The 27,904-nt window shown below is 49.0% G+C and overlaps 6 protein-coding genes across 6 annotated transcripts; 3 read left to right on the plus strand and 3 right to left on the minus strand.

Annotated features, from left to right (window-relative positions):
* Positions 1-969: 969 nt before the first annotated feature.
* On the minus strand, positions 970-4,658 carry ONS95_005638 (uncharacterized protein; the record flags this gene model as incomplete). The annotated part of the gene is made up of 3 exons (XM_058499058.1): positions 970-3,110; positions 3,234-3,306; positions 3,357-4,658. The coding sequence occupies 3 exons, from the start codon at positions 4,656-4,658 to the stop codon at positions 970-972; spliced, it is 3,516 nt and encodes a 1,171-aa protein (XP_058351325.1).
* A 1,537-nt stretch (positions 4,659-6,195) lies between these two features.
* Positions 6,196-7,229, minus strand: ONS95_005639 (uncharacterized protein; the record flags this gene model as incomplete). Its single annotated transcript, XM_058499059.1, has 3 exons — positions 6,196-6,613; positions 6,699-7,021; positions 7,077-7,229. The coding sequence occupies 3 exons, from the start codon at positions 7,227-7,229 to the stop codon at positions 6,196-6,198; spliced, it is 894 nt and encodes a 297-aa protein (XP_058351326.1).
* A 1,873-nt stretch (positions 7,230-9,102) lies between these two features.
* ONS95_005640 (uncharacterized protein) lies at positions 9,103-12,802 on the minus strand. The gene is made up of 7 exons (XM_058499060.1): positions 12,164-12,802; positions 11,774-12,095; positions 11,451-11,722; positions 10,790-11,398; positions 10,462-10,743; positions 10,158-10,415; positions 9,103-10,052 (listed from the first exon to the last, which is right to left on the minus strand). The coding sequence occupies exons 2-7, from the start codon at positions 11,823-11,825 to the stop codon at positions 9,258-9,260; spliced, it is 2,268 nt and encodes a 755-aa protein (XP_058351327.1). The 5' UTR covers positions 11,826-12,095; positions 12,164-12,802; the 3' UTR covers positions 9,103-9,257.
* Positions 12,803-14,480: 1,678 nt separating this feature from the next.
* On the plus strand, positions 14,481-22,684 carry ONS95_005641 (uncharacterized protein). Its single transcript, XM_058499061.1, has one exon. The coding sequence runs from the start codon at positions 15,515-15,517 to the stop codon at positions 21,965-21,967; it is 6,453 nt and encodes a 2,150-aa protein (XP_058351328.1). The 5' UTR covers positions 14,481-15,514; the 3' UTR covers positions 21,968-22,684.
* A 698-nt stretch (positions 22,685-23,382) lies between these two features.
* ONS95_005642 (uncharacterized protein) lies at positions 23,383-25,708 on the plus strand. Its single transcript, XM_058499062.1, has 2 exons — positions 23,383-24,929; positions 24,997-25,708. Exons 1-2 carry the CDS (start codon positions 23,673-23,675, stop codon positions 25,168-25,170), a joined length of 1,431 nt encoding a protein of 476 aa, XP_058351329.1. The 5' UTR covers positions 23,383-23,672; the 3' UTR covers positions 25,171-25,708.
* A 202-nt stretch (positions 25,709-25,910) lies between these two features.
* ONS95_005643 (uncharacterized protein) lies at positions 25,911-27,800 on the plus strand (the record flags this gene model as incomplete). Its single annotated transcript, XM_058499063.1, has 2 exons — positions 25,911-26,528; positions 26,748-27,800. The coding sequence occupies 2 exons, from the start codon at positions 25,911-25,913 to the stop codon at positions 27,798-27,800; spliced, it is 1,671 nt and encodes a 556-aa protein (XP_058351330.1).
* Positions 27,801-27,904: the final 104 nt, after the last annotated feature.

The following is a 27,904-nucleotide window of genomic DNA, read 5'->3' on the forward strand; positions in this document are numbered from 1 at the left end:
GTGAAGCGCCGAACCCACATGTTGTGACACCAGATCTTGGCTGTAAGCGAAGAAAAACAAAGTACCATTCAACATTCCATATATCATTAAACCATCCAGACGTCTTTCAGCTGTAAATTCCATCAGACGATGAAGTCGTCGACTTTTGAAGAACAGCCAACATTTGCTCTACCCACAACACGATCTCGAGAAGGAGCAGTGCAAGATCCATTCTTCACCTGCATATTTGCTCAAAGATGAGGAACACGAGTAGGGGGCGGGCCTTCTCTGCTGGCGAGTTGCAGGTAGAGAAAGAAGTTCTTCCAAACGATCTGTTCTTGACCCGAAGTCCCAAACTCTAGAGTTTCGTGACATGTACAAAGCATGATCAAGAAAAGAGAGACCTTAATCGGGAATAGATGTAATCTGGTTGTTTGTATTTCGCAATCTATAGCGCTCGATAGTTTTCAAAACATTTCTCGAGTTAGATTTTTGAGGGATAGAACCTTGCGGAAGATGGAAATAACATGGAAGGTCATCGTTCACAACTTCAAAGTCCTGAGCTCTTGCCGCGACATCTACAAAATCACATTTGGACTGACGGGTCTTACCGAGTTTTCAAGGAACATCAAAGCTCTCAAATACTGTCCCGATATTGGGAGCGAGGTTAATGATCATTTTTAATTATTGATAACTACGTAAATTCCTGTCTCGAGACTCCCTTGTTTGCCTAGGGAGGGTACCCCACTCACAAAGTAGGAGTGTTTGGGGTGGGTACCCAATTCTGACCTATATGGGGGGAGGATACCTTGGAAAGGTAATGATGCAATGTCATGAAAAGAACAAGAGAGCATTCATACAAGTAATCCATCCAACGCCGTGTATCGTATCCTGGTATCCTATACAACGCCCATAACAATGCTTCAATGTCGTGAAAAGTAAAAACAGACAATTTTGTGAACCAAAACACCAGTATCCATCCATTCACCCTTAGGTGAAATAAACCTCCTTAGGAGGAACGTTTCGAACATCATCTCGGACCTTGAATTGCGGCTCATTTGGGTCATCCTCCAGCATGTTATCAAGCTCTGAGTTATCATTATCATGTGTAAATCCGTCTCGGTGGATGCTCATCAGACCACCAAACCGAGGACCGTTTCGCTGACGCTGGTTTGGTTGGATCTCTTTCAGGGCATTGGTCTGCGGAGGAGTTGGCGATGGAGAATTGTGTTGGAGTGGTGAGGACTGAAGAGGGGCGGGTTGAAGAGGAGACTGGAAGAGAGGGGACATTCCGAGCTTGCTTGGGACCTGTGGCTGGTGCTTCAAAGCTTGTTGGCGGACTGCCTCGAGTTGTAGTTGCTGTGCAGTTTTGAAGACAGGGGTCTCGTCTTCAGGTGCATGAGTTATGGTAGGGGTTTGTGCTTCGGGAGCAGTATTCTTGGCTGGGGTCTTTCCTCCAGCCACATCACTTAACGACTGCATGTCCGACGATTTAGTACTGGTATCCTCCTTCTGAGAGGTGTGCTCAGTGTTCTGTGGAACTTCTGAGACGTTATGTTCAGGGGCAGAACGCTTCGCATCCTTATCCGCCGGGGTAGGGGCATGGCTGGGTCCCTCATTGTCGCGAGGAACTTCCGGGGCTTTGAAAAGGACTTCAGGTTCAGAGCCAGAGCCAGAACCAGACGCCTGGGTTTCGCCAGAAACTTCCGTCTCCTTGTCCTCCTGGGCGGGGGCGAAGATGCCTCTTTTGCATTTCCTGCATCCGTGTTTGCACAATAGCTCATGGATCCTGTCTTTGTGGTCTTCAGCCCACTTAATCATCTCTGCCGATCCGAAGACCTTCGGTTCTCGAATATATCCTGGCGGCTTCCGGGCGGGGGGAGGTGGAGGTGGTAGATGCTTTCGTCTCTCGGCTCTCTCCTCCCAAGTCAAGATCTCTTTACCGGAGGTGAATGCGCCGACAGTGCCCATCCTCTCATGGTAGACAGCAAGATATTGCTTCATCTTGTCGCGTGGATATTCCTGGCCTGGAAATGATCGATTCATCTCATATCGTCTGGCCATACGTAACTCAGAGAATCTGTGTCTCTTGAAGAGCCACCACTTGGGATCGGCTTTGTTGAGATCGTCAAGGTCCATGGGCATGTTGTTCAAATAATCTTCATCCTCTTCAGCCTCGATTTCTAGGCGCTCCTTCTCTCGTTCCGCCTCTTCTTCTAGACGCTTCCTCTCTGCTTCCGCCTCCTCTGCTAGACGCTTTCTCTCCGCTTCCGCCTCTCGTGCCAAGCGCTCCTTCTTTTCACGTTCGGTCTCTATGTGCTCCTTCTCGGTCTTGTCGAGCTGCATGACGTACAGACGAGGTCCTTTTGGAAGGTGTGTCTCAAAGTCTTCATCGGAACTGCTTTCTTCATCGCTCGATGGAGGGTATGGTACTGCGTAGAAGGTGCGAGCAGTCACGTAGTTTCCTGTTACTGGATCAATGGGAGGAACTGCGTACTTTCTCTCGTAGTAAGCCTTATCGCGGCGACGAACGCGTACAGGCTGTTTGTAAACGTCGATTGGAACTGTGTGCATATTATGGGGAAGCTCGTCATCGGATGCGCTTTCCAACACGTCCTCTCTTTGCTTGCCTCTGGAGTTCTGTGAGTGTTTCTCGAACTCATTGACCTTGCTCAGTGGTACAGCAGGTGCTTTTCCTTTGCCCTTGTTCAGCGCCGCGCGGCGCTTCAAAGGGTCAAAACGTCGGAAGCGACCACCAGGAGTTGGCGTCTTCGAGGGAGATCCTGATCGGTAATCAGCATTGGATGGACCAGCATGCTCGCTGGCACCACCGAAGAATTCAAAAGGCTTCGAAACAACACTCTTGACCGTGGACATGAGAGACCATCCTGGAGCCTGGCCTGCTGGTGGAGTCTGGGACTCAAGAGCAAGATCGTCACCAGGGGTTGAGCCTTCAGCTCCTGGGGTTGGTGGCCCAGACGTAGCAGACTGTCCTGCTACAGACTGGTCAACCGTGACTTGATTGTCGTCCGTGCTTGGTACTGTCGTGGCAGCAGCAAGCCTCTTAGACTGCATATAAAGCATACACGCAGCCTCAACATCGTAGGCAGTTTTGATGTCATTGGGATATTCTGTGATCATTTGATAGGTCTTTAGTATGGCTTCGCTCATAGCGGCAGAACAATTTAAGAATTCGGGGCCGTTCTGGGTTTGAACGTGGATCGCAATCAATATATGAGGTTCTTGTGTCTTACGAGTGGGCGCAGCAGCGGTATGAGCATCGCTCTGCGTTCTGTTCTTGGTCTTGTCCTTGGTCTTGGTGGTCTTCTGCGGAGACATTAGTAAAGCGTTGGGGACACGAGGGAGTCAAAACTTACCTTTTGCAGAGCCGGGTTTGGGCCCCAGACATATGGCTTTGGCTTGCCTTGTTTTTCAGCTGCAAGGTTTGCGAGCGTGAACTTGGCGTTCTCCCTGATAGTGCGCAGACCCTCGGCATCAAGTGGTTCAAGGTCCTCGCTATCAGACGCATCACTGATATGAAGTCTCTCAACTTCTTCAACGGGCTTCGTCTTTCTTGAGATGACAGACTTTGGCATTGGACGTTCCCTTTGACGACGGCGCAATGATTCCATCATGGCTTCGTGCTCAAGGTCTGGGCCCATGGTAAGCCGACGACGGGCTGGCTTGGCGTCTGACTTTGCCGCTGACTTTTTCGAGGAAGAAGCTGTAGCATGGACTGGTCCTTGATTGGATGGTGTCAGAGCCAGAGAATGTGGTTGCGCGCCTGCGCTAACCTCCGACTCTCGGTGTTGAGGAATTGCTGCGAGCACTTTCTCGGCTTGAGTACCTTGAGGAGTAAAGTATATGGATGTATCGTTGTTTGTGACTGGGAGAGCCGATGCTGGTCGCTGTTCACCAACGTTCTCCTCGAGTCTGGTAGGTGTTTGTGGAGTTGCCTCGGTATGTTCGATGGTAAATCTTTGTGGAGTTGGCTGGACGACATGGTCGTTGACCTGAGTCGTGGCATTCATTGCGGCAATTGGAGAGTAGTGTTCGAAGGGTTGATCGTCACCCCGAGAACGCTTTTCTCGGCGCTCTGTACTGACATTCTCAGTGTTTGCATCTGAGGAGTCGTCAAACTGGGTGCGAGAGCGCTTCTTGCCGCGAGCGGATTTGCTCAATGATTCAGCAGCTTGGTGACTAGAAGAACCTGCGGCGAAAGAGATGGGCGTCCGAGATGAAGTCGATGGCTGTGGAGCGAGTTCTGGAGAGGTGGATCGAGATTCCTCGAGTTCTGGAGAGTGAGAGGTGGATGGTGTTTCTGTGCGAGTCGACTCCTCTGCGTCTTGTTCACGAGAAATAGCTGCGTTTTTGGCGGCAGTGCGGCGGATGTTCGATCTCTTTCTGGTGAAGGAAGGCTCTTTGTCAATGGCCTGTCGCTCGCTGAGACCTGGACTCGGGTTGGCTCGAGTGCGTCGACGGACATCCCTCTCTGGGTTCAATGGATGAGCAGCAGCAGGAGTGTGTACTGCCGGAGCCTGTACAGCTGGTGCTGGAGCGGGGGTCTTTGGTGCCTTCGGGGCTTTGGAAGCTTTGGTAGCCTTGGTCTTAGGAGCTGCCTTTGAGCCCTTCGAGGGTTTTGAAGGTTCCTCCAAGGACTTGTCCTTTTTTGGAGGCATGATGGGCGACTCGACTTGCGATGTACGCCCGAGAAGCTTGGTGAGGTTGCTGTGTGCACCGGTGAAGTTGAACGCGTCGGTATAGCCGTGAGTGAAACAAAATTAGAAGAAGTCGCGACTCGAGTCGATGCGAAAACGCTCGTCGGACGCGCGCAAGCAAAGATATTGAGTAACGGATCGATCTTGGATCTTGGAGGTTGAAAGTTCGCGCGCAGGGTTGACTTTAGCGGTGTTTCTCCGTCGGACGTGGCTGAGCTGACAAGAGCGCACGCGATTGGGTAACGGCCGAAAAGCTAGCAGGGGTTGAGTGCGAGGCTGACAAAGTCAAGATTTGATGTGAATTGGTTGCAGGATGAGTGCAGAGAAGTAACGACGTTCGTGGTTGTGAATCAGAAAGTTGTTGTTCATGGAGGAAGGAAGAAGGAGAGAGCGAGGAGAAGAGCGCGTTTATGTTGGGGACGAATGCCAAGCCTTCTATTTAGCGTGTTTTGATGTTCTCGTGAATAGGGAAGGAACGATCGTAGCCTCGTCCCATGAAGGCAGCAGCAGGCAGATGGATTGACTTCCATTTATGGGACAAGAGGGACTTGGGCATGGCTGTTACTGCTGTGAGTTAAGTGGGAAGTTTATTCATGTATTTAGAAGCAGCATTATCAGTTGGACGATTTTCAATCTGGTAGTTTCTGATGTCCCTGTGGTGTTTTGTCGTGGCCGGGGACTTTCAGTTGCGCAACAAGACAAGGTAATGTAAATATTGATAATAGTAATACGCCCCTTACTGTCGGGCTGAATCTAGAAAATCGTAAATACTTAACTGACTGCAATTCATTCACTTCCTAAAAATGTTGCCCTCGAATCAGTGAATATGCGTCGACAGTGTTGACTCAACACTGATCCCAACGCTTATTTCAACGCTCAACATCTTCCGGAGACCAGACCATTCTAGCTTGACGCATTCGGTGTACCTTAACAACGTTGAAATCTCCCAAGATCCCCTGCAAACCCTAGGTATGTTCCATGAGATGTACCAAAGATCGTGTCTTCATCTGAAGTGGAGCTGGATGCGACCCTGGAGCCCTCAGCAACGCATGACACTTTCTCCAAGAAGATTTCGGCCCGGCAGCACATAGGAGAATGCAGCAAATGGTTGAACAATGAAGCAAAAAGACTTTCAGCCCTGCTGCGAACTTTCAGTCTAGCTGCCAAGCAAGATATAAAAGTCAAGAGCAGGAAGGAACGGTTCAGATAACCCATCAAAAGTGCGCACTGATGTAAAAAGACCTTGGCTATACTTCAGTCTCTTGAAAGGACAGCAATTGCAGAGCAGACCCATTCAATAAACGTTTGGTATCAACCACACAAGTTCGTGAACTCTCCAATCATAAAAATTACCCGCATCTAGAGCCTCAATCTGGCTGGCCTTCCTCCCAGCCAGCTACACATACACAGTCTTCCGCTCCCTAAACCCCGAGAGCTCTGACAACCCACCTACAAGTCACAAATCGACCACAGCACTTCAATCTACCTCCCTTTGCCTCTATCTCTGGGCAGGTAACTCGCTCTGCTGATGCGGCTGAACATACAACTCCGAGTGCCCGGCCTGCGGCGAAACCGGCGTCCCCTGCTGTCCATACTGTTGACCACCTACGTACTGCTGCTGTTCATACCCCTGTGGAGGTGGAGTAAACACCTGCGGAGGTGGCGAGTACGTTTGTTGTGGGGGAGGCGAGTATGCTTGTTGCGGAGGAGGAGAATAAGGTTGAGGCGGTGGTGGATACATCTGTTCCTGTTGGTGCTGCTGAGGAACAGGTGCGTATTGTGGTTGAGGAGTGGCCATTTGATAACCTTCTCCTTGTTGTTCTTGTTTCTGGGGTGTATGGGCTACAGTGGTGCTTTTAGACCGGGATTTGTACCAAGTCATGACGGCATGGACGAGGGTTGCGACGAAGAGTAGCCTGGGTGGATGGTCAGTAAGCTACACTCCGCATTGCGATCTGCATTTTACAACGAGGGTGGTGATATGCAGAAAGGGAGACTTACATAACCAAAGCAGATAATCCAGCAATCGAACTCATGATCGCCAGACCTGTATTCGTGGCAACAGCAGCTCTCTTCTCCAAGCCGTCCCTACCCACAAGACACGTCGTACTATCCACTGAACTCCCATCATCATAACACCCATAGATGTTCACATCATACTTGAATGTGGATCTCAGGTGAGCTGTTGCACCCATTGCAGCGAGCCAGAAAAGCACGAGGAGTGCATTTGCGGCGATGACGATGAATGGATGGGAAAGTTTGTGTAGGGAGGAGATGAATCTTGTGATAAGTAGGTACGTGACCACAATCCAGGTGAGGAGAGACTAAGTTCCTGTCAGTATGGAGAACAGCACAATATCCTGGGAGAGGGCAACAAACAGTGAAGATATCATAACCCAACGTATCGAAGTATTTCCCATGAATTAGATACGCGGACAAACCCAGGATAATAACAGACAAGAACACTTGAACAACGTGAACAATAGGAATCCAGATGGGCTGTCTAGCTGTCGTCGACTTTTCGTTCTCCATCTTTCTTAGTCTCAAGGAACTTTCCGTGAGTTTTCAGAGCAAGTGACAGCTTCGAGGATAGGGTCCTGCAAGAGCCGATCGAAGTGAAACGAATGAATTTGGAGTTTCGACAAATGACGAGAGATATGAAAATGAAAGACGGACAACCCTCGGGGAGACTCAGCAATAAGAACAGAAACGATAACCCCAGCCAGCAACCCATTTATAGCAAGCCACAACTTTCATCTCCATCTCCATGCATCTCGCATCCTTCGTTCCACCAACATACTCACTCACCGACTAGCCACTCCACCTGGCGTTCGTTCCTCGAAAGTTCGAAACCCTAAACAACCCTAAAGTCTCAAATGAGCCCATATCTCTCCATGCCAGCACAACAAAATGCAAAAAAGCCGATCCTCTCCCCTGCGGTAGTCTTTCAGCCTCACACCGCACGTCCCAGTTCTCTCAGGCGCCATCTCCACCTAGACCAACCACAACCGCTCTCAAACGCCACAACCCCTAAAACGAAATATCGAAAGCTCTTGGCGCAGCAGACAGCTGCGACATATCAAATGAGAGGGTGTTGCGAGCTTGCCGTGTCAGGAGAGGATTTCCTGGGGCTGAAAAAGTAAGGTTAAGCGCAAGGCAGATTTCGGGACTTGTCATTATCGTGACCTCGGAGGAGGGGACTTTTGACGACCGAAAGCTTGGAATATGAAATGTCCAAGGCTTGAAGAGACGAAGATCATCACCAACGCCCTTCGAGGCTTCCAAATTTCTGAGATGGACAAGTCAGGATATGGGACACACCAGAACAAACTGACTCGCAACCCACCTGTCAGTCTTGATCCGGTCCTGTCTCGAACATCGTTTCCCCTTTCGCGTGCCGCTGTCAACTTTTCAAGCATAAACGATGTCTCGAAAGGAAGTTCAGACGGCTAACCGCAATGCCAAGCTTCAGGTCCGAAAGGTCACTTTTACGAAGTTCGAACACTTCCACTTGAATCGATTCCTGTGAATAACTTCCTATTCGGAATCGATTAAAGGGTCATGAGGCCACAAGGCACACACACCTAACTTAACCCCTGTCAGACCCCTGCTTAAGGCATACACGCTGTTTTATTAAGCGAGAATACCTCTCTAAAACTAGTTTCCTTCTAGAAATATAACAAATAATAAGATATTAATATTATTTTAATATCTGTACAAATATTATTATAAGTCTTTCACGATTCTTATAAAATTAAGTACTTGAAATTTCATTGTAGTTTAACTATAAAATAATTCTTCAAAGTGCGTAACTAAGTGGATTTCCCTAAGTCAGCTTACTAAAGGGTTAAAGCAGCAGGGCTGCGTTTTAGTGTAGCTATTCCTTATTTGTGTGTGTGCCTTATGGCCTCATGACCCTTTAATCGATTCCTGTTATTCACTCATCCACTCACTCACTCACTCAGGTCACCCTGGTAAAGCTGGCTTGTACCCGGTACCTCGTACAGTACCAAACCAAACCAAACCTTCGCCCAATGCACGTGTTGAAACCCTCGGTAGTGGTGAGATTTCTCTGGGATTGGTCATCGTACGAGATTTAGCTGGTACCTGCGCATCTGAAAGTTGTAGAGAAAGGAAGCACTAAATAGTGGATTGACAATCCTTCGGTGCGCGAATGTCGGCATAGCGACCTCCTGTGATCACTGGAAGGGCGCAGTGCGGTGGAGAAGGTAGGTGAGTATGTACTCGGTATCGAGTCTGTAAGGCGTGAATGATGCAACAAAATGTGGAATCGAGACGCTGTCGCAGGTCCCACTTTGACAGCTCTGAAGCGAGACATTCTTCGGTGCATCGGCATCAGGTGAACAATTCACTCTGCGCTTCCACTCTCGTACTTGACGTGCTTTGAATTTTGTATTTATTTTTCTTCACAATAATGCTTTTCGCAGCTACGCATTCCATTGACAATGATATACACTTTGTGATAACATAAATATGCATCGGCCCAGCCCCCCAGAAGCCAGCCTAACGCCATATACTCCTCGTTACCCACGAACACCCTTACCAAAGCTCACAAGTAGGCTTCTTATCAGCACATTTGAAGCTCTCCTTGAAATCCCTCGAATTGGCCATCGTACCCAGAATTCTTGCCCATTTCGGAGCATGAGGATCGGTATAGATACGGTTAATAGCTGTCTCCTTTCGGCTCTTCCCACACCACCAGTTGGCATAGCTGACAAAGAACAATTGCTCCTGGCTGAAAAAGTCCAATCCTGGAAGATTCTCGTTTGGACTTTCCATTCTGCGCTTCTGCCAGGCGCCGAAGGCTGCAGTGATACCTCCGGCATCAGCAATGTTCTCGCCTAAAGTGAGTCGACCGTTGACATGGAGAGGCTTGTCATCAGGTCCAGGTACAGTGTATTTGTGGTATTGATCGACAAAGCATTCAGCTCGTTCTTCAAACGCCTTTACTGTGCTTTTCGTCCACCAATCGGTGTAGTTACCGTTCTGGTCGTAGTGACGACCCGTGGAATCGAATGCATGAGATAGCTCATGACCAGAAACGGATCCGAATGCACCATAGCTGAGATACTGAGGTACTTCAACGTCGAATACTGGAAATTGCATAATTCCTGCCGGGAACACGATTTCATTGCCCGGCGGGTTGTAGTAAGCATTCACAGTCGGGACTGTCATGTCCCATTGGTCTCGATCAACAGGCTTGCCAAGGCTAGACCATTCACGAGCCACGTCGAAACGATTCATGGATAACGCATTTTGGAAAAACGTAGTAGGCGTAATATTGATCGATCGATAAAATTCTTGCAACGTTGGTGGGTTCATAATATCCGGGCTCTACGGATCATTAGCAAATGTCAAGAAGGCGAAGAGACAAATTTATTCCCACGACAACCAAAAGCATATCCCAAAGCTGGGGAGGGGAGGCAAGAGATGACAAACCTTTGTTGGATAACCGATCTTTTGGACAATCTTATGAACTTTCTCAATCGCCAGCTCAATAACACTCTTGTCCATCCAATCAGTCTTCTTAAGCTTTTCGATGAAGGTCTCCTTGATGTCAGAAACGATCTGGTCGCCAAGTTGCTTCGCTTTCTCCGAGAAAGCCTTCTCAACAAAGAAACGGCTTAGAATCCAGCCGAGACCACCGTCAACATGGTCGACACAAGTTCTCCATCGATCTTGGGTAGAGTCGGGATCCTGACGTCATTAGCATGCAGAAGTGCCCAAGTAATTGGGTACATACCTTGCCTTGAAGCTCATTGATGAAGCGGGTATATGGTACAAGTGCGTCGGTCTCTGTAACGGAGGCAAATGCCTGGATGACTTTCCAACAGAAGAATGTTTGCAGCACCTCTTTCGACGTGCTTGAGATGATTTTGGTCAAGTTCTTCATGTAATCAGGTGATGCCACGATAATTCGACTGGTTTTGACGTCGGAAGGTTCGAGTTCGCTGATAATGTCTGAGAGATAGATCTGCGGGGTTAGTGCATCTGCCTCCTTGAGGGACATTGGGTTATAATATTTCTGTTCTTGTCAGTGCCTAATTTCTTACGATCTTCATCTGACTCACAGTAACGTCGTTGCTATCTTCGGCATCTGGAGATATTGCAGCCAACTTCTTCTCGAATTCAACGACCTCATGCGCAAGGTCAACGCTCTGGCCGCGCGAAGCGATTTTTCCATGGCCCCGGGTTTTCATCCATTGAGCATGGAGAGTTGCGTTCTCGTGCGAATGATCAGGATGGAGAACAGCAAGAATCTGAGCAATAGTGTCTTCGTACTTCTTTGTCACTGCGGAATCACTGTACAGCTCCTTCGCAGGAAGACCAATGCTCCAAGGAGGTGAAGCTTGGACAACCACCGAGTCGGGATCCTTGTCGTCGGCACCAGCACCAAAGGAGACCAATGCAGGGACGCCCAGCTTTGCAAGGTAAAGCAAGGTGCTAGATATATCCCTCTTGTCCTGAGCCAAGATGGGGCTCCGCTTGCTGAACGCTGATTCCTTGACTGGGAACATATCTGCGACTTCGTGGAGGATCTCAAGCAATGGCTTCGCACCAGCCTTCTTAATGGTATCTTCGTCCATACACGCATCGTAAGCAGCCTTCAATTTGTCAAAATTCTGCTGGTCAACAGACGAGAGAGTCTCAAGCAACTGTGCGGGAGAAAAGCTGGAATGCTAGGACGAGCATAATTAGTGCTTGAATTTCGAATGATATTCGGGTACAAACCTTCGAGTCTCCTGGGTAAGGGGCCTCCAGGATATGTCTCAGAAGCATTTGAGAATTCTCACTCATAATGGTTCCAGTGAAAGCGTCTCCTTGGTCGGGCCGCAGGTCATGATGTTCATCCCAACCCCCACACACCAATTCCTCAAAATTATCGCAAGGGTCGATAGTCTTGTATTCGGGGGAAAGGTTGTACAGAATCTCGGAGGAAGCATGGACGCATGCAGGAGTGAGGCAGACGCTAGACTTGCTCTGGGGTTTTTTCGTACGAGACACTGACGGCAATGAGTGGGGGTCGTTACGAATGGAGATGTGTAGTTACATACTTCCAAAAAAGACGCAGAGAAGAATTATGACAGCCAAAATCAAGAGGCTCATGAATACGATGACGGCATTGCGAGCTACCCATCTAGCTGCTTTCTTGGGACGTGGGGTGGTCTCGACATCCTGACTTCTCTGGGAGTCTGCGAGGAGTGGCGCTCGTTCCGCGTCATCCTGAGCTGCTTTGAGAATCAGTGATTGTTCCAATGAGTGGCGTAAATAAGTGCAGGATAATGGTTGTAGGGCAAAGCAAGAAAGTGGCTACTCATACCTCGAGCCATCTTCTCTGGCAGCCCACCAATATCGTATAGTCGAGCTGTAATTGCACTGATTTCCAGTTGTTAGCATATATCTGCGACAAAAGAGTAGAATCCAGCTGCAGTTATTCCGCATACCTGAGGATACCGGCCAAAGGGATCACAAAATGAGCAAAAATCGGCTGTTGTTTTGTCTTTGAGCGAGTGGTGGAAGTAGACTTGGATCCAGTCCTTGGCCGAGATCTACTCCTACTCTGCCTTCTTGGAGCCAGGTTGCCAAAATGAAGCCGAGCAGAAAAACCAATTGCTTCGCTTCGTCCAAACCTCCAAACGGTGTTGTTGTTGATGTGATGGAAAGGTTGAGTTAGGATGATAGAGTGGTGTCGCGGCGGTGCCTGGATAAGCTCCGTCTGAAATGTGGAGAAGCTTCTTTCCTCTTTTGGCTGGGTACATCTGGGTCCGATGAGCCAAGACCCTTCCCCTGTCCTTCTGGAGAAAGCGAGACTCAGACTCAGAGAACATCGAAAGATACCCACTCGAGCGACTCCAAATTCAATTGATCCAGTCTCAATACAAATGCGTTATGAGATGTACCAAGTTCTCGTTTCTGGAATGATTTATGGTGCAAAAGAATCTCGAAGCACATTCAGTTATTGTTTTGGTGCAGAAGTTTGGCCAAGTTCCTACAGCTCACTCCAGCTTGAGTTTTCTTCTTTCTAGTGTTGGAGTATATCCTCATAAACCTGTTGTGCTTATTGCTGGCTTTCTTCCATTTCTATATTGCAAATACGCCAGATTGTTAACATTCAAATGTCAGGTTTTGCTGCATCCGATGTTCCGACAACCCACCTTGCCAAGCACCGCAATTGAATGGAGAGGGACAGCGGTTCGGGTCAGACCGTTGAAGTCATGCCCTTTCCGAGCCTCCAGAACAATGAAATCCCCGAGTGGGATGCATGGACGGTTTCTGTGAAAGCGCATGGGCCGCCTTGAGGTGAAGGGGAATGATCTTCGATCCGTGAGCTTCCTAACAGGGCTTGACAGATCTCGATCGTGAGACCTTGTTGTGTTGCTCCAGTTGGGTGTCGGTGAGATTCTCACCGGAAAATTGCATGGAGCAAGGAGGCTAATGGAATATTCGAACGAGTTTCAATTCGGGCCGTCCAAGAATTTTGCTTCCTCTCTTTGGATCCCAAGGAGAAATCAATGCCGGTATCTTCTTTTGCAGCCCAAATGCACTACTCTGGTTGGCAGCTATGTGAGTCTTTTGCTTTAAGGTCATCTTGGGAGTGTTTCTGAAGGGGGTTCAAGGGTTCAGGAGGGTAGTACCTAGAACATGCTAGTATTGATGACTTCATCTGTGAACTACTCACTTACTGGAACTGTAATCCTTTGGTGTTACCGTTTGTTTGGATTAATTCCATCCAACTTCTTCATTTACATTCATCAGTCGCAGTCGGTGGCCTGAACCCACAAGTACTTGACTCTGGTGGCTGGTATTGACAGACATATCAAAACACTTCAGCTTGAATGTACCCTTGACAGCATTTACCCCCACATATCCGGGGTGTTTGCTCTCTGCCTTGTGTTGTCTGTACAACACGTGAAGGTCTCATGACTTGGACTTGGCTCTCTTCCACCCCATTCAGGTTGCCAGCACCTCATCGCTCATTGGCCAAGTCGAACCCCAGAGCACATGGTAGCGTCATTGTGTGGAGTACAACACGCCACCTGCGTCATCTGCTCAGGGGTACACGCTTCTTTTAGATTGACTTTTCTGGAGGAGAAAAGACTTCTCAAGTGCCGCGACGCGACCGAAGTCTTCCCTGTGCAGCACACAGAAATTAGGGCGTTCTCTTCTCGCAGGCCACGGTGCATTTAATTTATTACTGATGCAGCAAAGTAGCAATTTGTCGGCTGAACCGATTCCTTGCATGCGTTGCCGGCATTGAGATTTGCAGCTATCGGCTGGGCCATCATTCCCCCCGTTTTAGGGGTCCTGGACCATGCTAGTTCTGGACTGGGTTGTTCCAAGGACAGAGCCCACAGCAATAACAGCAACCAGTATTTTATCAGTCCTCTCCACGACTGCGCCCATCGTTGGGCCAGTCCAGTGTGATTTGGTTATTGAGACTCGCGCATGGCGCTGGAAGACTGCATACAGGAAGAGGGAGGCGAGCCGGCGGACGCGCATGAAACGAAGGGGATTCCATGCCCTTCTATCCTTCACCTTACTTTTGTGCCGTTGATCTCGCCTGGCAGTCAACCCTCGCTGCCAGTGTTGTGCTGTGGTTGGGTGGTCGGAAGACGGATGTTGTGCAAGATGCTTCGGCGGGAGAAGAGAGATGAAGTCATGCATACTGTCATACTGTAGGTGCCTTCTTGAGCAATGACCAGTGACCATCCGATCCTTTCCTCCACTACTGTACTGAGTCCACTCCAGCCAGCAACGACTTGACCGTGACCGTGACCGTGACCGTGACCGTGACCGTGCCCAACCCTGACTTTGACAAGGAGACCAGGACAGGGGAACAAGTGGCGTGTTGTCGACGTAAGTTAGATTTTTCAGCGCGCGCATACGGACGAACCGAACAGCCTCAACGGCAACCACCCGTAGCCCCCAAAAGAAAGCCGATTTCCAATACTAACACGAACACTGAGACTATCACTAACACTAACACTAACATTTCCAAAGTGTACCTGGCCTCAATTCTTGACTCCGTTCCTGGTCCAGGGAGCGGCACCAGAGGAAGAAACGGGGTGCAATAATGGTCAACCACAGTACAGTACGCAAGATCCCGGTGCCCCCCTGCCCTTCGTTTGCTGGCCCCTAAACGTTCTTGGGCAGGGGTTGGATCTGTAACTGTTACTCGTACCTAGTCTCAAGAGCGTGTTCCTGGGCTGGCACACCAGGGCTGACTCCCCACTTGTGCCACCACGAGTCCACGGCGAGGAGCATAGCATGGCATGGCATGGCATGGCATGGCAAGCCCTTGATCTTCACCCATCCTCTCTTGCCTTGCTTGCTACCAACTACCAACCCTTGGCGACTGAATTCTCTCCATCGTAAATCTCCCTTTCCTGAGACTGTCTGTATTGGTGACTTGTGAACATTCTTCTTAACTGATGTCCGCTCGTCTGATATTGTGTTTAATGCTATTGTAACTCGAGTGATTGCTCTTGCTGGTGTGGTGTTGTGTTGTCCCAAAGACAGGTCAGTAGTGTCGTCATCCCGCTGCTTGACGAGCCAGCCATCCCAAAGAACAGGCCGACGCAGAATCTCGCCCCGTTGACAAAGATCGATCAACACACCACACCACGACGTAACAAAACCTCTCCCTCTCCGTTCCTGCACAATACACGCTTCGACACTCGAATCAGGTACAGGTGACCACTGCCCTCGAATCGTGTCTGCGACAACAATACCACGGCGCGCTGGAGCAATAACAGATCCCCGAGATTGCAAGGGGCGTTTCCAGAGGTGACGGCATGCCACCTTCAAAGCCAAAGTCTCCTCTGGACAAACCATCCTCTTCGCACTCTCGCCGCCCAAGTAATCCAAGACGTTCGAGCAGTGAAAAATCTGCGACCAAGTCTTCAAAGCATGGAGTAAAATCAAGTTCGAGCTCGTCCAAGACCAAGGATCCAATGTCGGGCCTGGCCCCTGGTGCAAAGGCACCTTCACATCCAGATTCTAGCGACACAGAAAGAGAGGCGCTCGGAAGCTTAGATAGTCCAAGATCGCAAAAATTCGAGGGCATGCAATCTTCGAGAGGCGACATACCACAATCAGAGGCCGTGACTGGGACAAACAAGGAGCGCGAACTAGAAGGTCAACATGGCAATTTCCAAATACCACAAAACACGTCGCAGGAGGAGGTAGAACGCTTGAGAGCAGCCATGAATGCTCAGTTACAGCTTACGCAGTACCGTGAAAGGTTAGCGAAGCAGCTGGGTAGCAGAGAAGAAAAGGGGGTCAGCGGAAGTTTCACGCCGACAGGCAGAGCAAGAGTATCTCCTATCCACGAGGAAACCATTTCACCATCCCTGGAGGCAGCTTTTGAGACGCCCATGTCTGTTGGACCAGAGACCGCATCTACCGAGTCAGTCAGGACAATTCGAGGTGGGATGACTCCAGGACTGGGTGCAGTGAGAACTCCTTCGTATCCATTTCCTCCCATGCGAACTCCAGGACAACTCAGTTTCAGCGGCCACCGACCATTCACGGCTTTGTCTCCTACAGTAAATCCTTCAAACTATGCAGGCGGTTCTTTTGATTCTGGTCTGCAAGATCGCGTTCTTTCGGGTTCGGTTACACCAGCATCAACAATGAGATTTCAGCCGCAAGGAGCTTCTGAGTCGCAGGAAGATCTGAATTTTGAGACCCCAAACCTTTATGATCTCAGTCTACTCTTGTCCTCCGAACCTGGCCTTGATCCTTGGTGGACTACTGTTGTTCAGATCATGAGAAATTTGTACCAGGCACATCGAGTAACATTATCTGTACCTGCGGACACTACGGATATTGAGAATGTTCCCTGGGGACAAAAAGCTACTTTCAATGTCATTGAAGAGGATGAGTTGAGTCTTACTTACCTGCCACGTGGGAGCAGCTTGGTGCCGAGCAGTGTTGACACTAATGACACGTCAAACTCAGAGGATACAAATCCAACCGAGGAGCCAGCTGGAGCGTCGTTAGAAACCCAGCGCGCAGCTTTGAGACCAGGTCTTTTGAGTAGACATTCTTTCACTGCCTATGAAGAGACGAAGCGGGATCCCACTTCGACTTCCGAAGTCAGCAGAGCTGCTGTTTCTCGACCGAGTCCACTCATCAGAGCTAAAAGCTATCTTTCTGCTCGGCCTGATATGCCACCTCGGACAGCAACACTGCAAAATGCCGAATTGAGTCTCCAATCTCTAAGAGATCATATGGCATTTGAGGATGCGAAGCAGCCTTCCGAAGAATGGGAGAATCGAGTAAGCGCCAACAGGGAAGTCAAGGGACGAATATTCTCGGTGTTGCAAGCTTTGGATTACGAAGCGGAGCCGTTGATCGATAACAAAGGCGTTTTACGAGTCGTCGAACGAGGAAAGGTCATAGCCTTGACGCGGGATTATCCATATGTGGAGGCAACAAAGGACGAAAAGAGTGGAGGTAGCAAGTCATCATCCAGCCCTAGTATGAAGTCCAAAGAATCACCAAACGACCGAAACAAAAGCAACAAGTCTCCAGATGTCGGTTCAAGGATCTCATCGTTTTTCGGGGGAAGGACTAGACGCTCAAGCCGAGGTGCGCGTACTTCAAGTGACAAAGGAAAGCTACCAGGATCACGCAGCGTTGAAGATGAAGAGCCTCAATCGGCGCCGAAATATGAGGAGTATGAACAAGCTCCACCATCTCCATGGTCCCAGTCGCCAGCTCCGTCTCCCGCAGTAAGAGTTGAGACCTCCGAGAATCCGTTCTTCTCAAGCGCTCCTATTGATGAAGAAACATTCAACCCTCGAGCCACAGCACCAGATTACTCAGATATGCCACAACCTGAGACCATTGGACTTGACAGATCTTGGACGGTGTTGCATATTCCTTTGATTCATCCTTTGCTGTCTAAACCAGTGCAATCATTTCGTCTAGACGCGGCTGCAATGGAATTGAAATCTGCGAAGGGCAAGACGGTGGATTCTCATCTGAAAGATGTTGGAGACGACTATACTAAAACCAGGGAAGAGACCAAGGGAAGGCAAACTCCCATTGCAATCCTCTCGATTCTGAGCCCAGTAATTCCTTACCCTTCGACGCTACGACATTCCCTAGAACACTTGGCACCCCATCTGGCAACCTCATTTTCGCTGTGTCGACACTTCTCAAACCTTGAAACTGAGATCGCGGGCTTGTCGAGGAAGCGTCCGCAGACAACCGGGTTTGGAGCTGTTGCAGGCGGACGAGCTGATGATAGATTAAGGGCAGCGCATCCAGCATACTCCCCTGCTGAAGAAATATCAATGCAACATTCCACTGGCGGTAGCATTACCAGTCCCAGTGACTATTCTGGAGTCTCGAGAAGCACAGCTGGGTCTCATTCAGGTACCCCAGGTTGGGATCCTAGTAGTGTAGGGCTTTCCATGGAAAAGCGATCAAGTGGTGGCAGTCCCAATTACACCGCAGGGGAAAGCTATTTCAGCAGTAGAGCAAGACCAGGTGTGTCGCGAGTTGAGACCGGCTCGGCAAGTAGCATCACTGGTGCACGGCGCACTTCTAAGGAATCACCATCTTCTACAGATGCAAGGTCGCAAAAGCACTCGTGTACGTCGGAAGAGAAGCCTAGGGAGACTGAGACCGCTGCTGTTGATCACGGTGACGACGATGTAAAAGAGAAGCATGCTTCACAGTATGAAAGCTCCACGACGAGTACGCCTCGACAAGAGTCTCGAACTCGGCCGGTTGAATCCGAGAATAGAGAGGGTAGTCCTTCGCGGCAAGGTACAGATTCACAACACTCTCCTCGGAGATTAGCTATGCGTACCGCGTCGAACCAAGGTACAGGAAAGCCAGAACGACAACATACTCAGTTACACTCGTACGGTGCGGATTTCGGTGCCACTTTCCAGTCTCTACCCACACCGTCAGGCAAAGGTCCTACAATTGTTAAAATACCATCCCGATCGGGCTCTATATCGATTCCGCCAGACTACATGCCGCCACCATCAGATCGCGTGAAGGGCATTATGCTGGACTCATTACCTCTCCATATATTCATTGCTTTGCCACCTACCGGTGAGATGGTCTGGGTCAACAGTCGATATCTGACTTACAGAGGCCAAAGTGTGAAAGATTTGCACGAAGATCCGTGGGCTAGTATTCACTCAGAGGAGAGAGATGAGTATTTAAAGGCTTGGAGTCATGCGATTCGTACCGGAGAGCAATTTTCTATGCAGGTTCGCCTCAGAAGATTCGATGGAACTTATCGTTGGTTCTACACCAGAGCTGTGGGTCTCCGAGACAGTCGTGGAGTCATCGTCCAGTGGTATGGCACTCACATGGACATTCATGACCAGCATATTGCGGAAGTCAAAGCCGCTAGGCAAGAAGAAATCGAGGCGTCGGAAGCCAAGCATCGTCAGCTGGCAAATCTCATTCCACAAATCATCTTCTCAGCAACCGAAGATCAAGGAGTGACCTTCGCAAACCAGCAATGGCTTTCTTACACTGGGCAAGAATTTGACCATTCCCTCGGTCTTGGATTCATGGACTATGTTCATCCCGAGGACCTGGCAAGATGCCATGTTCCAATAATTCGTCCTCCGACACCAGACGAATCCGCTTCAAAATCTCGAGCAGAGCCCAGCCGAAACCCGTCTCAATCATCCTCAGGAGGGAAGAGCTCCATCCACTCTAACGTATCCTCGGCACCAACAGAGCGGACTATCAAGGGGGTTTACCAAGCCCTTTCCAGAACCAATAGCTCCAGCAGTGGATCGACCTACGAGTTGCCCAGCGCTGACTTTTCCGAGCTCATGAAGGCTGGCGTAATCAAAGTCGAAATTGATGGCAATGGCCGAACTTCTTATAGCACGGAAGTTCGTCTCAGATCCAAGTCTGGAGAGTACCGCTGGCATCTCGTTCGTTGTGTTGAAGTTGACAATATCAACCTCGGCAGTGGAGATGGATCTTGGTTTGGTGCCTGCGCAGATATCAATGATCACAAGCTGCTTGAGATGAAGCTCAAGGAAGCTATGGACTCAAAGGGCAAGTTCCTGAGCAACATGTCTCATGAGATTCGCACACCACTTATTGGCATCTCTGGCATGATTAGTTTCCTGCAAGACACCCCTCTCAACGACGAGCAGATCGATTACTGCAACACGATCGCATCTAGTGCTGAAGGCCTCTTGAATATTATTAATGATATCTTGGATCTTGCGAAAGCTGACGCGGGCATGATGAAGCTTTCTCACGACTGGTTTCATACTCGCTCTCTGGTAGAGGAAGTCAATGAGATGATCTCGACAATCGCCATTACGAAACACCTCGAAGTCAATTACGTCGTTGATGTCGATGTTCCGGAAATGGTCAAAGGCGACCGATTCCGCATCCGTCAAGTCCTTCTAAATGTCATTGGCAACGCAATCAAGTTCACAAGTGTTGGCGAAGTCTTCAGCCGATGCAGAGTCATAAAGGATGCAGAAGAACTGGAGGAAAATGAGGTCATGCTTGAATTCTCCATCATTGATACCGGCCGTGGTTTTACACAAGAGGAAGCAGAGCTCATATTCAAACCGTTCAGTCAGATTGATGCGAGTAGCACGCGGACTCAAGGTGGTACCGGACTTGGCCTTGTTATTTCTAGGCAGTTGGTAGAGCTTCATGGTGGTCAGATGGAGGGCACAGCGGTCCCAGGAAAAGGTTCTACCTTCACATTCACAGCGAAGTTTCAGTTGCCCACAGAGGACGATCATCCAGATCCGTCAACAACACCTGCTCTCAGTACAGTTCCATCAACCCCATCGGCTAGGGCGTCCTTGAAGTCCCAGATCTCGTACGAGACAACAGCTCGCGCTATCAGGCAGGCAGGTGGGAATCCCATCTTAGCCAGCAGATTGATTCAGTCCCCAGCAGAGGAGGGCCAAAGCCCGCGTACCGAGTCATCTGGAACTGGGACAGATCCAGTACCATCGTCCGGGAGTTCGAATCCCTCACTCAACTCGACTAGATCACCCACAACACAGCGGTCATCGAGCTCGTCCACTAATCAATCACTGGCTCATTTCGGTGAGGCAGCTCGATCAATTGCGCCCGATCCTTCGAGCATGAAGTTGGAACTACCAGAAAGAACACTATCAGACTCGCTATCTACACCATCTGAGTCACAAGGTGCTACGCCCACCCCAGCCACACTACTTGCTGCACAGGGCAGTTCCATGTCTGATATCAAGCACTTCCGACCACCGATGTACTCAATCTTACTTATTTGTCCTCAAACACATAGTAGAGAAGCTACAACGCAGCACATTGAGATGACTCTTTCAAAGGACGTACCTCACAAGATTACGGGCTTGGCAAGTGTTGACGAAGCACGTGCTATGATTGGTGGAGACAATCCTGTCATTTTTACGCACATTGTTTTGAATCTCGGCTCGTCTGAAGACATCATTACTTTGATCGATCAAATTGTGGCATCTGCTACTCTTCCTAACACTTCCATAGTGGTCCTCTCCGACCCAGTACAGCGACAAGAAGTCATCAGAAACACCGGAAATGACTACGATAAATTGGCCAAGGACAACCAGCTTACATTCATCTACAAGCCAGTCAAGCCATCCCGCTTTGCAGTCATCTTCGACCCTGATAAGGAGAGGGACCTGAGTACGGACCGAAACCGCTTCAGTGCTCAGCAGCAGGTTGCGAATGCTCGACAGAATTACCTCGACATTGGCAAGCGACTTGGCAACAAGGGATACAGAGTTTTGCTGGTCGAAGACAATGCCACCAACCAGAAGGTGCTCATGAAGTACCTAAGCAAGGTCGGGATAGCAGTTGACTTGGCTCTGGACGGAGTCGAGTGCACCGATCAAGTCTTCGCGAAGCCCCATTCTTACTACTCCCTAATTTTGGTACGTACATGGAGTCCAACCACCCATTCATCAAGCCCGTCTAACATCATCCACAGTGCGATCTTCACATGCCAAACAAAGACGGCTACCAAGCCTGTCGCGAGATCCGCAGATGGGAGAAGCACGAAAAGTACTCTCGCATGCCCATCATCGCACTCTCCGCAAATGTCATGGCCGACGTCCTCGATAAATGCATCGAAGCAGGTTTCAGTAACTACATCACCAAGCCAGTCGACTTCAAAGCCCTTAGCGCCCTCATGGGTGATCTCCTGGATCCCGTCACACCTGCTGAAACAGGCACGACTACAACTTCAACCACTACGACCTAAATAATTTATGCCTTCATCACTTCAGCTACAACTACACCTACAGTTGTTTCTTCTTCTTTGACATTTGAGCGCGTCCAGCAGCGCGGCACATGCATGCATTTCTCGGCGTTTCGTTTGGGATGAGATTCCCCTTTTCCTTCATCCTTCATTAACTTTTTGTAATTTGGGCATTTTTGAGCATAGCGTGCGCGTGTTTGCTGGCAGGAAGGCAAGGCGGGCGGGCCGGCCGGCCGGGTCTGGGTTGGGAAACAAATCGATTGAAAGCAAGTCAAAGGGGGACTTAATGAGATGGGCAGGTGGGACAAGCCCACCAATATTAAAATCCAGAGTTTTGGTTGGACTAAGCCGCTGATTCATTCACATAAGTTGAATTCCATCAACACATGTAAAATATGTATGATTGTACGACTTTCCATGTTCTCTTCTACGGCCCTTTTTCCTCTGGATGCTTCTTTTGAATCGAGAGGAGAGAGACGGACGGCTAGGAGAGAGGGAGGGAGGATTTGTAGGATATTGAAATTCTGCCGATCTGATACCACCCTGTCTCCTGTTGTTTCTCTTTCTCTTCTCTACATCTCCTGAGGCGGGCGGACGGGGTTAGAGCTTAGATATCCCTTTGATTTGGCCATTTCCGAGAAGGGGTATATGCGGATTACTTTCTTCTCTCTTCTTGTTGAGCGTGCATGGATGGGCGGATGAATGGTTAAATGAAAGGATGGATGAATAATAATGAATATACCAAGCTAGAGAAAATTGACTATCCTGTTTGAGGGCCTTTTGTTATGAGTATGGGGTCCTGGATGATTTTTCAATATGAGATACGCAGAGGTTGGTTGGCTTTAGCCTGGGTATTGTTTCTCCTGAATGTGTCGTCACTTTGGGATGGCATAGCATGGAAGCGAGAGTGTCCACTTGTTTTGACAGAGAAGCGTGTGTGAACGACATGGAGGCTTCCCTATTCACGGATATACACTGATGAGCAAGCTTATCTTTCTCATTTCAGGTGGAGCAGAAAAGCACATAGTGGTCAGAATATCCAGGAGATGACTTGCAGATGTTCGCGAGATCTTGCATATTGATATGAGGAGAGCAAGCGGAGAGTAGGTGAGTGTTGTGTAGATTGTTTTTTATTGTAGTGATTGCCCCTTTATTAAGCGACCGAGAAGGTTTGCTGGGTGTCAATAGAGAAAAGTAGTTACCGCAATCACCGTACCCGTTGTCGATTTCTTCGGTATTCTCTGGCCCGAGTAGCCGATCCAGCCATGTCTAATGATTGAGGGAACTGAAAGTGAGCAGATCCGCTCCTGAAAGCCAGCCCAGTGGCTCTCTTGACTCGTTCGCTTGCTGAAAGCTCGGGGTTCGATCCGCTGTCATGACGATGTTGAACCCCACTTCCCCAAACTTCACATTCCCCACGCCCCACGAAACCACGCTGCAACAGGTCAAAGGGTAGGTTGTAGTCCCGCAATCTTTCGAGTATAGACTGAAAACATCCCAACTACAAGAAGGTTTACTCTCTTCTTTACTTATTATCTCCTTCTTCCTGCTTCCACAATATCTCACTTTCGCGATACCCCTCTCTCGGCATCGGAAGCCGGTTAAACTCACCTGGGTAAAGTCAACAAAGCACCATTTAGCTCTCAACTCTCACAATTGCTGTGACAAAAGCTCCCCAAACTCAATCCGGAAGCAATCAAATACAAAGCAATATGTCAGGTAAAATAGCTTTTCTTGGCCTCGGAGCCATGGGCTTCGGCATGGCCACCAACCTCATCAAGAAAGGCTTCCACGTCACTGGCTTCGACGTCTACGCACCCACTCTCGAACGCTTCACAGCCGCTGGCGGACACACCTCCTCCACACCCAAAGGAACAGTTATAGATGCCCAATATGTCGTCTTCATGGTCGCCACGGCAGCGCAAATTCTCACCGCGCTGTTCGATGATGACAGCGGCGCAATCCATAGTCTAGGAAAGGGAGCAACCGTCATTCTCTCGTCGACTGGACCACCAGAACACGTGCCACTTGTGAGAAAGCTGCTCGACGAGAAATATGGTAGACAGGATATCGAACTGGTTGATGCACCAGTCTCGGGAGGCACGATTCGTGCTGCGAACGGGACTTTGACCATCCTAGCTGCTGGGCCCGAAAGTGCTATCGCAGCAGCGAAGCCGGTGCTGGATGCTATGGCGGGAGAGAATCTGTATATCATCCCTGGAGGCTTGGGAGCAGGCACGAATGTGAAGATGGTGCATCAGGTGTTGGCGGGTATTCATATCACGATGACGAGCGAAGCCATGGGATTTGCGGCTGCATTGGGACTCAACACTAAGCAAGCGTTTGAAATCCTGAGGAAAGGCAGGGGCAGTAGTTGGATGTTTGAGAACCGGACGCCGCATATGCTTGTTCAGGATAAAACGGTGTACTCAGCGCTGAATATTATCGTGAAAGATATTGTGAGTAATAGTCATCCTTCAAATGGGCTCTCGCTCTTTCATTCCGAGCTCTGCTTGGATACTAGATATATCAGCTGTTTCTGTAAACAGGGTATTGTGACTTCTGGTGGTCGCTCAGCCAACTTCCCACTCTTCCTCTCTTCAACAACCGAGCAGGTCCTCGCAGCAGGTGTCAGCGCCGGTCTAGGACTTATCGACGATGCCGCTCTCGTTGGAGTTTACCTCCCACAATCCCCATCCGCTATACTTAAACTCGCCTCCTCGCCCGCAACCTTCGCAGCTGATGACTCCAAGATTCTTCTCGTGGAGAAGATCATGGCAGGTGTGCACCTTGCCGCTGCAGCAGAAGCGATGTCTTTAGGTGTGAAGGTTGGACTGGAGGCGAAGAAGCTGTTTGAGATCATCTCCACGGCTGCTGGGAGTAGTGCGATGTTTGTGGAGGGCGCAACGCAGTTATTAAGTGGCGTCTGGAAAGAGGGGAGTAGCGTGGATGACGTTATTGCTGAGTTGGTATGTTGAAATTCTTCGACTCTTCAGCGATTACGTCAATGAGAAACCTCAACTGACAAAGACGTAGACTGAGGCGGTAGAAGAAGCTCATAAGCTCAAATACCCGCTCCATCTCACCGGAACAGCTTTACAGCTCTTCGAACTGGCGAAACTGAAAGGATTAGGTAAGGAGCCTGGGATTGCAGTATCGAAAGTATGGGATAGTGTCGATGGGCCTTATTTCCCTCGAGCACAAGTTTAGAAGTATCCCCAATTGCTTGGAGACGATCACCAGAAAACCGAGAGATTGCAGAACTTGCTCAAATGTAATCTGGAAGGCCCATTGTATAGTTTTCCAGATAGAATGACTGTTCCTAAAGCTGTCGCTAAGATTCGAAAATAATGTCTCGAATTCCATGTCTTGGCTTGGAATTACGGATGTCGCTCCATAAGCGAATTCCTGAAAGTCAACAACGGCAAAAGGCCGAGCCAATGTGACATTTCATGAAGAAGTGCCAGAGTTAGAGGTTTCCTAGAGAACAAGATGATTTTCCAAACGATATTTCTGGGATTTATCGCAAGGCTGTTCAAAGTGTAGCGTTCATTGTTGGAAGTCGGAGCCGGAGTTGGCGTTCATCAGGCTACATTACTGCATAGAGCTGCAGCTAATGGGAAAATCGCGACGTGCAACATTTTGTCCCAATATGGAAGTTCCGCAACACAGAACTTGATTTTGTTTGGACACCGATACCTTGATTTTTCAAATCTGAATCTTCAAATCCTGAATGCCGGTACATGAGGCGCTAGATGAAAGGTCTCTTTCGAGGTCTCTTCCGAGGTTTCTTTCTAGGTATATCCTTAACGCGATTTTGCTTATGTAATAAGACTTACTCGTTCTAGACTTATTCCACTTAGCTTACAAGAAAGAGTTTCATCATGATAGGCAATTTATATTCCAGCTTGAAAACATCAGCACGGTCAGTTATAATCAAGAATGCAGCGATGGAAAATTTCCATTATCAACCCATCGTGGCTCCCGATGAGATCAGGATGCTCGAGCTTAGTCCCGGTGCTACCTCAGATCCCATTCAAGTTCGCCTCATCCATAAGCCCCTCTCGCACATGCCACAATGCATCGCACTGAGCTACGAATGGGGCTCGCCAACTCGAGACTTCGAAATAATCTGTGATGGGGCCCTCCTCAAAGTCACGAAGAATCTTGTCACAGCCCTCAAAAGACTCCGTACCTTACATGTGGCTGGCGAGAATCTCGAAACAGGGAAGCTAAACATCACAGAGCGGACGCTATTTTGGGTCGATGCAATTTCAATCAACCAAGAGGATTTGGATGAGCGATCTGAGCAAGTCCCTCTCATGAGCTCCATCTTCAAGAATGCATCTTGGGTCATAGTCTGGCTTGGCGAAGAACGTGCCGGGACATCAGCCGCATGGAACTTGATGATACCATTGAGCGAGCAGGCCGATAAGTTCGATGACTTGGTAAACGACGATAACAAAGATAGATATGAGTCTATGATCGTGGGCTCTGACTTGCTCCTTAAGGACCTCCCACAACATCCGGCCTGGGGCGATATCATGGATATCTTCGCTTCAAGAACTGTATTTTCTCGTCTCTGGACTCTCCAAGAAACATGTCTCGCACCGCGAGACCGGATCTCTCTCCTATGTGGTGGCATAGAGATGTCTTGGGATATATTCTCCAACATAGCGTTGATAATATGGCACTGTATTGGCTTTTGGAATCATGCTTTCAAGAGTGGAGAGAAACACAAAAGAGTTGCGGGGCTCGTGAATATAGTGTTGAGACTAACTCTGCAGAAGGACATTCCATTACCAAAGAAAAATTTTGAAGCTGTGCTGGTGGCGTCATTACATGTCCTTGTTACGGACCAGAGAGATCGCGTGTTGGGAGTTTTGGGGCTATTTGACGAGGATACCCGCTCGATGTTCGCCAATGTGGGGTATCACAACACCCCAGGGGAGATTTCCAGAATAGCAACGGAAGCTATGATGGATGGTGGTAAAGGATTAAACTACCTCCTATGGATACCCGCCGTGCCTCCAAGTTTCGAGGCCAGTACGCAAGAGTCAGAGCTTCCTTCTTGGGTATGGATGTTGGAGTACCGGCGAACTGAAGACCATTTCCTTCACAACGGCATGAAAAATCGTCTCCAGAACTTCCTCTACGTTAAGTCCAAGCCGACATATCAAATCCAAGGAGACGAAATTCTTACCCAGGGTATGATATTCGATACCGTCACAGTCGCGTACCCTAATATTTCGCCCGAGAACTTCGAGGGATTGGTGTTAGATATACAATTTTCCCATGAAGTTATGGTAGAACAAACCTCGTCGACGAAGTCCGCTTCCGAACGTACAGTCGATAGGCTTCGGAGCCTATATTTTCGAACGGCTAGGAACTTCAATGGGGAGCCTTATCCTCCTGATCAATACGATGGTTGGATAGCTCGTATCATGCTCCGGGGTTGGGAACGAGAAAGAAGCACAGTTAAGAATGACTCTTACAGAGGACTTGATGTTTCTGTTTTGAGACAGCAGGCGGCTTTGGGTCATGAGCATCTTGATGGTTCCGTGATAGATAAGATACTGCGACATGACCAAGACGGGAAACTCACAGGAGAAGGACGGAATATTTTTGTCACTTCTAAGGTTATTATGGACTCGGAGTATTTGGGCCGAATGGGCAGGGATGCAAGTCTGCTGTACAGATTGGCGACAAGATTGTGGTTTTGCCTGGGGTTGAGCACCCTGTGGTGCTTCGTGGTTGTGAGAACTCCAAGTATAAACTGGTGGGACCGGCTCTCATTCCTGAGATTGAGATTAATGAGGCGCTCCAGGAGAAGGTTCTAGTACCGATGGAGCAGATAATTATTGTTTAAGGTATTATTTTTGTGAGAAATATGAGCTGGGACAGATAAATCTAATACTGAGCCTTTGACGTCTACCCTGCAATG

This window comes from Cadophora gregata (assembly GCF_030347475.1).
Source record: "Cadophora gregata isolate MNR1 chromosome Unknown scaffold_16, whole genome shotgun sequence".
Lineage (NCBI taxonomy): Eukaryota > Fungi > Ascomycota > Leotiomycetes > Helotiales > Ploettnerulaceae > Cadophora > Cadophora gregata.